We start from the raw sequence: 12,558 nt of genomic DNA on the forward strand, positions 1-12,558 counted from the left end.
AATGTTAATATTGTTATATTAATGTATTATCTAATCTAATTACATAAAGCATATCATCTGTATATATTAGTTTATATTATACATTATAATAATATTACATTAATATATTTTATTAATGTACCTAATCTATCAGCTATCAATCAATCAGTCAATCAATGAATCATCTATCATCCACCTATTTACCTATCTATAGTTTCAGGCAGTGACGACTGCTTGAAGGAAAAAAATGTATAGTTGGGGCTCGAGTGTGGGGACAGTATGGTCTGGCAAGGTCTCTCCGAGGAGATGGCATTTGATCAGAAATTTGAAAGGGTGCGACATGGTAACATCTGCGGAGTGTTTCAGGAGGAAGGAAGAGCGGGTGCAAGGACTGTCCCCAGACACCGCTTACCTACTTCATACGTATCATTCTCAGAAGCACGGGTTACTTCTTCCCACTTTACAAATGGGGAAACCAAGAGCTAGGAAGGTGGAAGGACTAATCCAGGGCCTCCCAGCTTGCAGAAGGGAAAGCTGAGACCCACCCCAGGTGGTCTGCTCTGCCCCTGTAGGTGGGCTTTCAGCCATGAAGCCACGCCACCTACCTGGCAAGTCCTAGATGCTTTTTGGCACAGAGGAGGGGGTGCCAAATTCAACTTTAGGGAGGAAGGTAGAGAAGGGGACATGAGTGCACCAGGCCAAGGGAGGTCTCTGCCTTCCTTCTTTGCCTCTTCTGGCCCCAAAGCTGCCCCTTACCTGTGTGCACATCCACTCAAAGTCAAGAGAGAGAGAGGGAAGCTCCTCTTCCAGGTCCACAGTGCTCACTCTGCTCACATTATTTAGGTTTCTACTCAAGTCACCTCCTCAGAGAAGCCTTCCCTGATCACCCCACCTCGAATACCAGTCACTGTCTATCTCACCTTTTGCTTCAACCTTTTCTCACGACCTGCCATTAGATTGCATATTTGTTTTCTTATTTGTTGTCAGTTTCTGTAGCTTAAATGTCAGCTCCACAAAGGCTACTGTCTATTTTGTTCACTACTGTATCCTCTATGTCTGGTACATCTTTAATGAATGAAAGAAAGGAAAGTAGGAAAAGCTCAGTGTGTGTGTAACCACTTAGGAGAATTAAAGGAAGCACTTTTCCAAACAGACACAGGCACCACGAAGGGACAGTAGAATCTGAGCTCTTTGTGATTTGCTGGTGGGTGCCTGGCACTCTGAATTTGCTCAATAAATATTTGTTGAATGAATGAATATCTGGAATTTGAAATTCCAAGTTCAGGAAGCTCAGAAGACTTTGAGCAATTATGTGTGAAATAAACATGATTTTATAATATTCTTTGATGGGATGTTTGAGAGTTCTCAGGACAGAGGTTCAGGATTGAGAGCTGATCCTGACACAAAAGCTAACATGCTAGGAGGATTTGGACAAGTCATCTTCCTCCTTGCCACCTGGGGCACAATTTGCCCAACTGTAAAATGAGGACACACAGAAAACTCTAAGGGACTCTTCTAACTCTGGACATCTAAGATTTTGTAAAATAACTCCTCCTCTGGGACAGGCCCACACATCTCCATCTTGCCCCGAATATCGCCCCTGGAAACAGTAATCCTGGGGTGGGTACCAGGGGTAGTTTTTGAGAGTCTTCAATGCCTTTCCTCAAGGTCTTGTGTTACTTAAGCTTTCTGGCTCCTTCTCTTCAAGCCTCTCTGAGGTCTGACCTTCTAATGAGCGGAGACACATTATCAGCCACTGTGGTTTGAATGGGTGCCTATAATTTAGTGTTGCCTAATGCTGGACACTGAGAGCAGGGCTTGTGTAATTAGGCTAGGACCTCATTAACATCTGCCTCCGTGGGTGTTTTTCATTCTTGGTTTCTCCTGTCTTGTGTTTTGAATCCCATCTGGCTGTATGGACACGGCTGCCCTTTTTTATTGCTCCATTGTGAAGCCAGGCTTGAATTTGGGCCCAGAATGGCAACAGCCATCCACAATGCATGAATCTTACCATGTCCTGGAATGGCCCCTGCTCTGCTCTCTAAATAGAATTACACAACTTTACTGAGAACCTGGACTGTCTGAGTTGCTCTTGAGCACCTCGAGTTGGCTGGCAGTCCACCCTTAGTTTGGATGTTTGACAGAAACCAGAGTAAGGGGTGCTATCAGTTTAATTACTACAATTACCCATGATTTAACCAACTCGTGTGTAATACTTTGCCATATACAAAGCACTAGTAGAATCTGGCCTTGAGCAGAGATGTGGACTGTTTTGTTTACCGGTGATTCCTACGAGAGTTATTCTCTTCTGGGGCCCTCCTGCCCCCACCCCATTCTTCTCTGCCCTGCTCTGAGCCCCAGGAGGCTGAACTCTGTGGACAGTACCTATCGGGCTCTCTTGCTCACTGGGCCAAAGTGAGGTCCCAGAAGGAGACTGGAGGGCAGGGGGAGAGGAGGGTGGTGGTACTTCTTCCTAGTGCCCACCCTGCTTCAGTGCAGGACTTTGGAGGTAGCTAAGTTCCTCTACAACTATTGCTTCAACTGCATGGCTCTCCTGCCCAAGTCTAGGTGAAACCTTCTGGATTGAGTCTATTAATTCTACTTCCTCTCCTTGTCCCTTCACCCCTAATGATGATAATGGCTTCTTGCTGTTGTTATTGGATGCCTCATGTTCCCTGAGCCCCACACACCCCTCCGTAAGTGATTCCTTTTTTAAAATTTCTTTATTTCTTTATTTAAACCATTTGGGGATGAATTCTGTTTTCTACCTAGTCCCTGTCTGATACAATTCTTAATATCTGGAATGGAACCTGGAACACAGTAGGCCCTTAATAAACATCTGTGGAATGAATAAACAAACTTTTCACATATGTCTCATTTAATCCTTACAAAAACTATGTAAAATAATACAATTACCTTTTACAGATGAAGAAGCTGAGGTTCAGAGAGAGGTAGAATCTCAGGTCTGAGCAACAGATTTCTAAGGGAGAGCAACACACACATCCTGTACCCCACATGAGCCTGAGCCACACTCAGCACCTGGGAGAAGTCTCTACTTCCTGCTGCTTCCAGCACAGACCCAGAGTCCACTCATGCTGGCCTGGGGTGGGCTCAACAGGACCAGATGCCATGCAGTGGACAAGGGTAATGTGAGTAAGAGAATAACAAAATTTCTATCCTTCTTTGTCTCTTATTACAGTTTTTTACTTAAAGTCTATTTTGTCTGAAATAGGTATGGCTACCCCTGCTCTGTTTGGTTTCTATTTGCATGGAATATCTTTTTCCAGCCCTGCATTTTCAGCCTATGAGTGTATTTAAAGCTAAAGTGAATCTCTTTTAAGCAGCATATTGTTGGGTCTTTTTTTCGTTCAATTCATTCAGCCACTCTATGTCTTTTAATTGAAAATTTTAATCTATTTACATTTAAAATAGTTATTTAAAGTACTATTGGCCATTTTGTTAACTGTTTTCTGGCTGGTTTGTAGTTCCTTTGTCCTTTCTTCCTCTCTTGCTGGGTTCCTTCATGATTTGATGCTTTTCTGTAGGGGTTTGCTTTGAATCCTTTCTTCTGTTTTGTGTATCTCCTATAGGTTTTTGCTTTATGGGTACCATGAGGCTTACATAAAAAATTTTATAGTACAGTCTATTTTAAGCTGATAACAACTTAACTTTAATCACATACAAAAACTACTCTTTTACTTGCCCCTCCCTATATTTTATGTTTTTGATGCCACAATTTACATCTTTTTATATTGTATATTCATTAATCATTGTAGCTATTGTTATTTTTAATACTTCTGGTCTTTTAACCTTTTTACTAAAGTTAAAAGTGATTTACACACCACCATTACAGTATTGCCAGAGTATTCTTAATCTGACTAAATAATTACCTTTATCAGTTTTATACTTTCATATGTTTTCATTTTACTAATGAGTGCCCTCTTATTTCACTAAGTTCTCACTGTCTAAATTCAGATTCTTGGATCCCCTCAGTATTTGTCTACTGTCTAATTGTATTTTTTCATACTCCTCGTAATGAGGAACTTACTGCCTCTTTAAGCAGCTCTAACTATGAAACAACCTCCCCCTTGTTAAAAAGGCAGTCCAGTAAGTGGTGACACAAAGGCTCTGGAGCCAACTACCTAGGCTTGAATCCTAGTTTTGACCCTTACTGGCTGGAGACCTTGATTCCATTACCCAACTTATTGGTGCTTCAATCTTCTCATCTAGAAATGTGGATGATAATAGTACACATTTTATAGGGTTGTTGAAAGGATGAAATGAGTCAATACATGTTAAGTGCTTGGGACAGTGCCTAGCACGTAGGAAATGCTATAAAGTGTTTGTTAAATAAATCAAAATTCATGAATTCTGTGTGTGCAATTCAAGCTGGCTTCATCAAAAAGGATTTTTTTGGCTCCAGCTTGGAGATGAGTCTGGATCCAGGGCCTTGAATAACATCAGCAGGTCATTGACTCTCTTTCTCATCTTGGCTGTGTTTTCCTTTGCCTTGGATTCATTCTCATTAGATCCTTCCCTCTAAGAGAAAGAGCCATGGCCACCAGCAGCTCCAGGAGTTCATCCCACCAGCTCAGCAGCCCCGGCAGAACACATGTGTCTCTCACCCAAGAGTTCCAGCAAAAGCCTCACATGAATTCTCATTGGCCTGGCTTGGGTCCCAGGCTTTTTTTTTTCCCCCAGTGTGACATTCTGATTCTAGGGCTGGTTATTGCTGTCAGCTCTAGACACCACACAGACTGCAAGCTGGGGAAGGGTTGCCCCAATGGAAAATCTAGCTGCTATTCCCCAAAGCAGGAGGAATAGATGCTGGAGAAAACCAGCAGTGGTCTGCTCTACCACCCATCTTGGTCATCTTCCCTGAAGGTGCTCCCCACGAGCAAGACTTTAGAAGATCTCAGCTTTGCTCTTATTGAATACTTGGAAGTGCTTAAGGGCATTTTCAATGCAACACCTAAGTCTCTTTGAAAGAATACACTGCAAGGCAAGAGCACTGCTCAACATTCCTGCTTTGGGAGACCACAGCTAGGGCTTGGTATGGCACTACATGCCGGAGGAAGATTCTACTGACTCTTCACCTGCAGGATGCAGTGTGAGTCAGGCTGGGGCTACCTGGTTTGTGTGCACATTCTTGCAGGTCTGGCACCTTGTAACATGTGGCTCGCCGAAATAAGCTGCTGGGCTGAGATTGTAAGCACCATCCTGGGCGTGGACAAAATAAATCTTAACAGTTCCATGGATCCTAGAACCCAGGGCTTTGGCTATATTGGCACTGTCCTCACAGCCCTGGCTACTCAAGTAGCCTCACAGCCCTGGCTACTGATGCTTATGGTCTTCCACCAGAATCATCAACATCATCTGGAAGCCTTTGTGCTCAAATCAAGGTCACAGGACGGACAGCATTGGCTTCATCTGGGAACTTGTAGGAAACTCAGAATCTCAGGTCCTACCTGAAGATCTAATGGATGGGAATGCATTTTAACAAGATCTCTAGGGGGTTTGTATGCACTTTAAGATATGAGAAGCACTACTGTATCAGTTTTCTAGGGCTTCCTTAACAAAGTACCACAAACTGCACGGCTTAAAACAACAGAAATTTATTCTTTCACAGTTCTAGAGGCTCAAAGTCTGAAATCAAGGTGTCAGCAGAGTTGGTTTCTTCTGAGGGCTGAGGGAAAATTTGTTCTATGCCTGTCTCCTAGCTTCTGCTGATGGATGGCAATCCTTGGCATTCCTTGTCTTGTATCACTCTAATTTCTGCTTCCATCATCACATGGTTTTTCCTTGCGTCTCTGTGTCCAAGCTTCCCTCTTCTTATAAGGATACCAATCACATTGGATTAAGGGCCCACCTTACTCCAGTATGGCCTTAACTTATTACATTTGCCATGATCCTACTTCCAAAGAAGATCACATTCTGGGGTACTAGTCTTAGGACTTTAACACATCTTTTCTGGGGAGACACAATTCAAACCATTACAACTATCTTCCAAGCCTGCCATTCTTAAGTGCTGGGAGACTAGCTGATTAAGAATCACCTAGAACAGTTTCGTAAATTTATTTTTGTAAACATTTTAATACATTTTGGAAGAAGATGGCAGGTCTAGAATGAGGCTTGAGATATCCATTTCTGCAACGTGATCTTCTTCAGGCAGCACACCCCCAGGATACTCAGCTTTACAGATGGCCCAGCCCCAGTTCAGGGCCAATGTGCAAGCAATCTGGGGAGATTCTCCATCAGGCTGCCCACTGGAATCACCTGGGGAGTTTTAAAGCTACCAATACCTAAGTTCTGCCCTCAGAGAGTCTAGTGTAATTGGTTTTTCCTATTGCCTGGATATCAGGATTTTAAAACATTTCCCAGGTGATTCTAATCTGCAGTCAAATTTGGGGATTAATGGAATAGATGCTCTCACATTTCTACATATTACAAAGATGATGATCCAGTCCCTTTCCCAGACAGGGAAACAAGACATAAGACAAATAATCGCAAATATGAACATACACAGATTCCTAAATGTTGAATTTTATGTTTTTTACAGTTTTTATGTGCATAATGAGGCTGCTGTGAGAAGTAAATAAATGGATATATGTAGCACCATTCTCAAAATCTCCCATGATGGCAGACTTGTTAATCTCTCCTTGTAGTTTTGCCAATTTTTGAAGTACATTTTGAGGCACTTTTTTTGAGCCCTATAAATTTAAAATTATTATCTCTTCTTGGTCAATGACTCCTTTATCCTAATGGGTTACTTCCTTTTCCCTGGTAATGCTTTTCACCTGGAAGTCTATTTTTCCCCTGATACTAATACAACTATATTGGCTAGCTTTCTTTTGCCCAGTTGTTACATGGTGTGTATAATTACGTATGTATATATATATTTATTTATAACTTATTTAATATTTAACTTATATGTTTATTTAATGTATATATTTATTTCCATCTTTTAACTTTCAAACATTCTATAGCCTTATGTTTTAGATGAATCTCTTGAATGGAATATAGTTGTATTTTAAAGAAATCTACTCTGGGGGAGTTCCCAGTGGCCTAGTGGTTAGGATTCCGGGCTTTCACTGCCATGGGCCAGGTTCAATCCCCGGTCGGGGAACTAAGATCTCACAAGCAACACAGCCAAAAACAACAACAACAACAACAAAACTACTCTGACAATCTTGCTGTAGATGCTCTATAAATTAAGCATTTAGTTCATTTACATTTACTATAATTACTCATATATACTGGTGATAAAAATATTTAGCAACTTGTAGGGTACTTTGAGAAAGTTGCAGTTCTCACAAGTGACCATGAGATGGCAACTCTAGGGGTCTCACAGGCAAACAGCCTTGAAGGGACAAAGGGAACCAGGCATTTGCTCTCTGGGGTTCAACTACTGCTTCCAAGGGTGTATCTCCCCTGCTACGTTTGGGCATCCTCTGACCATGGGAGAAACAAGGATATGGGATGGGGGACAGAAGTGTGGTGAACTGGGGGACAAAAGAGTAGTCCAATGGCCATGCCTAACCATGGGGTAAGTAAGGGTGGCTGAAGGCATTCAGTGGGCTCAGGTCAGAGGCTATTTATCAATTTGTATAGAAAAATTTCAATATTTTAATAACCAGTACTGCTGTACACACCATTCAGAATACCAGCCTGTTGATATATATGGATCTAAACCTATCATTCTGTGTTATTTATAACACCTGTTCAACGTTGGTTTTTCTCTCCTTTCTTGTTTTCTTTTATTATTTCTATTTTTCCTCTCACTGTTATTTATGTATGTATGTATGTATGTATGTATGTATGTATGTATGTATGTATGTATGGCTGCGCTGGGTCTCCGTTGCTGCGTGTGGGCTTTTTCTAGTTGTGGCGAGCGGGGGCTACTCTTTGTCGCAGTGCGCGGGCTTCTCATTGTGGTGGCTTCTCTTCTTGCGGAGCATGGGCTCTAGGCGCACGGGCTTCAGTAGTTGTGGCACGCGGGCTCTAGAGCACAGGCTCAGTAGTTGCGGCGCCCGGGCTTAGTTGCTCCACACTGCACGTGGGATCTTCCCGGACCAGGGCTCGAACCTGTATCCTCTGCATTAGCAGGTGGATTCCTAACCACTGCGCCACCAGGGAAGCCCCTCTCATTGTTTTTAAGTACTACATTCTGTTTCTATTTTTTTAGTAATTATCATAGAGATTACCTTTATTCTTTAATTCTTTAATTTTCATCTTTAATTTTTCAAAGCCTATTATTAATCAATACTTAACTTTCCACCCTGACAATACAATGGCCTCAGAACATCTTAATTCTATTTAGCCCCAGCCTCTACTCACTTACTGTGGTTTATTTGAATCCTTCATATATTTTAAAAATCCATAAGATGTCATTATGATTATTAATTGCTTTTTGAAGACAATGTTTATTAGCATTTCCACTTTCTTTGCTCTTCATGTATTCTTGCTGCTCTATGTTATTCTGAGATCATTTCCTTTTTGCCTAAAGTACATACTTTACAATTTCCCTTAGTGAGGTCTTATCTTTATAAATGTTTTTATTTTGCCTTCTTTCATAAAATACATTTCCCGGAGGATGACAATTATTTTCTTTCAGCACACTGAAGATATCTTCCCACCCCTGCTGCCTGAGAGCCAACTGTCAGTCTGTTACTCCAATCAAGTAATCTGCCTTTTTCCCTTGGCTACTTTTTATTTTTCTTTATCTTTCTGCACTTAAACTATTGTGTTTTTGTAGAATTCTTTTTAGTAATCCTGCTTTAAATTTGTTGAGCTTCTGATGTTGGTAGTTTGGTTATCTTCCTGAAAGATTCTCAGCTATCATTTCTTATTTTACTGCCTCTGCTCCATTCCCTCCCTTTATGAAACTCTGGCTAAATGAATGTTAGACCTTCTCAGGAGATCTAACCATCTCTTCTGCATTTCCAGTCTTTTTTCTCTTTGTGCTTCATTTGGGATAATTTCTTTGGCTCTACCTTTCATTTCATTAACACCTTTTCAATGGTGTCTAATATGCCATTAAACACAACACTTTCAATAATTTTGGTTATTGTAGTTTTCATTTCTAGAAGTTCTGTCTGGTTTTAATAAAACTGGTTGTGCCATTTTTTATAGTTTCCTATTCCTTGCAGATATCTTCCAACCTGATTTTTTTCAACTTAATATGTATGATTTTTTTCTTTTAAGAATGTGTGTTTTTGAGGGTATCTTTCTGCTATCTATATTTCCTGTTTCTTCTCATTCATAATGTCTATGCCTGGTTATTTTTGACTATGTGCTAGCTATTATACAAAAAATTATCTGAATAATTACTCGAAGCCTAGGATGAAAGTGCCTTCCACTACACAGGATTTGCTTTTACTTATGGCATGTCTGGGATTACCATATACTAAATTTAATGCTTGAGGTTCCCTGGAAGGCCAATCAAAGTGCAATTCAAGCTGCAGTGACTTGTGAGGGCTCATCTACCTACAGTTCACATTCACCTTGAGATGTAGTCCTTTGAGGTCTCAGCTTATTTTGGGTAGGGTCTACCATTATACCTTGAGAAAACCTGTGTATTTCTTTCTTTCTCCCTTGCCCCTGCTAGGCTATCAAAACCAATTTTCAAATTTGCTAGACATAGCAATACTCTCAGGAAAAATGAAGCTTTTGTACTCATTTATCTCTCTGGATTTCCATTTCCCTATCATTCTCTTCCTGGTAAGTCCTTACTGTCATGTCAACTCTTTGATGGCTTTGAAGATTATTGTTATTTAAAACCAGTTTTTAAGTTGTTTTCAGATAACCTACAGTTGGTCTACCATTATTGGAAATAGGAAGCCATGTAATGTTTTCATTGGCAAATGGCAGGTACTCAGTAAATGATGGCTGATTTAGTAAAATTATCATAATTTCCCAAACATACTCCTTTTTTATGCTTGTTGGTTTGTACAAAGACTGTTTCCTATTCTTAAAGCACATAGAATGCCCATATTCTACCATCTGACAAGGCTCAGAACAAATGCCACCTTTTCCTCAAATTTCTTCCTGTTGTCTCTACTTCCCCAAATCTGAATTCTATTTCTTCCCCACCTAAACCCTCATAGGACCTAGTCTGTACCATTCTTTGGGTACTTAACTAGATAGAAATATTTTAATATACTATTTACCTCTCCTGCAGATTTATACTTTTTTGACATTTCTGGTCTTCTGAAGAATTCCCTCACTTCCCCTCCAGTTCAGCTGTTTATATTATAAACAGATTTGGGGGGGAAATATTATATCTAGTACTTTTAGGTGTGATGTCCTGGGAGGGGAGTCTCTGAACATTTATTCTGTTCTACTGCGGGAAGCGGGATGCAGCCTATTCTAATAAACTCTTAACATTTGTACAGCACTTTAGAATTAATAGGGTATTCTCACATACATGCCTTCTACTTCCGTGTTCACTATCATCACGCTGCAGATGAGAATCAGAGGGCAAGAGAGACTAAATAATATTCCCGAATAGAGCCATAAAGTCAGAAATGGAACCCAAGTATTCTTTCTCCAAGCCCAGGGCTCATTCCAGGATACTCAGTTGCTTTCCCATACTGTTTGTGCCACTAGTCATTCCTATGCAATAATACCTAAAACTCTCTGGAAGCAGACATTCCGTACATGAAAGCACGTGTAGTAGAGGAGTTAGGTTGTAGGCAATAGACAAAGGAGTTGGCTAAGGGATATACCCCATACACACCTCTCAAATGAAGGTTTTCTGTACCTCAGTCCGCCTTACCTCACAACCTTGGTCCCATTTCTCACAACCTGCATGTCCACCATACAGCCCCCAGTAACATAGGCAGCTAGATTCAACTCTGAGAATTCAGCCTGAAAGAGAAAGCAAAACAATAAGGATTCATCAAATACTAGTGATGCCAATAACTTGTAACATTTATTGGGTACTTATATGTGCCAAATACACATTTAAACCTCACCTGAAACATAGGAAATTAGTAATATTTTTTATCTCCCTTTTTGAAAGATGAGGAAGCTGAGGTGCAGAGAGACATAGTGACATGTCCAAAGTTGCATCGCTACTAACTTCTACCTCCTTGAAGGTGGAAGAAGCAACTCTAACTCCAGTGGGGGGGGCAGTGGGGAGAGAGAGATAGGAGGTGGGCATGGAAGAAACTTCATGGTCACCAAGAGAGGGGCAGAGGCAAGAGTATAGGGAGTATTCTTGATGTTTCTGTGCCAGCTACAATCCTGCAGTTGTATTTTATTAGACACTTCTGTATCCTTATAAGTCCATCTTTTTGTTGGCTTATTTGTTTGAGCAAGCTTTAGCAAATCTCTGTTGCTATTCCTGTGGAACATATCCGTCCTACCAGATTATATGCTCCCTGGGAATAGCGATTTGATGTTATAACCGTCTGTTTCCTAGGGTTGCCATAACAAAGTACCACCACTAGGTGGCTTAAACACAGAAAACTCTGTCTTCTCACAGTTGTGGAGGCTAGAAGTCCAAAATCAAGGTGTGGGCAGGGTTGGTTCTTTCTGAGGGCTGTGCAGGAAGGCTCTGTTCCAGGCCTCTCTCCTTGGTTTGCAGATGGCCATCTTCTCCCTATCTCTCATTACAATGTTTTTCCTCTATGTGTGTCTCTGTATCCCTTTTACCAGTCATACTGGATTAGGACCTCACTTTAACTTGATTACCTCTGTAAATATCCTATCTCCCAATACCTATGTCCAAAAAAGGTCACATTCTGAGGTACTAGGGGTTAGGACTTCAACATAGGAATTTTAGGGAAACACAATTCAACCTGTAACCCCATCCTAGAAAATGCATAGTACTAGACTGACTTACACAGAAGCCAAAAGCTATTTCTTTGAATTTAACGAACAAAAATAACTGCTCACATACATGAAACACTCACTATGTTCCAGGTACTGTCCTAAGCATTTTATACGTATGAATTCATTTAATCCTCATACTTGTCCAGATGAAAAACCGAGGCAGAGAGTGATCAAATAACTTGAACACTGTCACACAGTAGGTAGCAGAGCCAGGATTTAGCCCCAGGAGGTCTGGCTCCAGCCTGTGCTTTTAACTGCTGCACCCCACTGTCCTCACTGTTTAGCTGAATAAGATATCAGGTGGACTACCACTGGGAATTTTAGGGACCTAAAAATAAACCACTTAAAGAGAAAAACAAGTTTACATTGAAGGGAAATATCATTTCATGGTGATTTAACTGTATCCCCTTGGAATTATTTACCAGGAATTATGACCGAAGACCTAGCCATCTCCCCAGATGGCTTTAAAGCAAACCCAGAGTGCTTGTGTTTCTTGCTCTAATTAATAACCTCATTATGCTGTGGCAAGGTGAAAAGCAAAAAGCCCTGTTAATGAGGTCAGGTTGGTTAACAGTCGTAATGACCTAGTTATTAAATCTAATGCCTTAAAAATTCAGTCCCATCATGTTTCAGATACTTCATTTGTGAGATTATGAAGAAGAATTAGCACGAAAAGTTGTTGCTTCTGTGCGTGAAGCAAAAGAAATTAGAAGAAAGTTGCAACACAGGATAGCTGGGCAC

At 40.9% G+C, this 12,558-nt stretch overlaps 1 protein-coding gene across 1 annotated transcript in view; it reads right to left on the minus strand.

Moving 5' to 3' along the window:
* The window catches only part of SYN3 (synapsin III), a 445,749-nt gene that overhangs the window by 345,028 nt on the left and 88,163 nt on the right, over positions 1 to 12,558 (minus strand). Inside the window, exon 4 of the mRNA XM_068560009.1 lies at positions 10,757 to 10,848. Within this exon, the coding sequence (XP_068416110.1) occupies positions 10,757 to 10,848 (92 nt within the window). The remainder of the gene's footprint in view (positions 1 to 10,756; positions 10,849 to 12,558) is intronic.

Source organism: Eschrichtius robustus, chromosome 13 (genome assembly GCF_028021215.1).
Source record: "Eschrichtius robustus isolate mEscRob2 chromosome 13, mEscRob2.pri, whole genome shotgun sequence".
Taxonomy (NCBI): Eukaryota; Metazoa; Chordata; class Mammalia; order Artiodactyla; family Eschrichtiidae; genus Eschrichtius; species Eschrichtius robustus.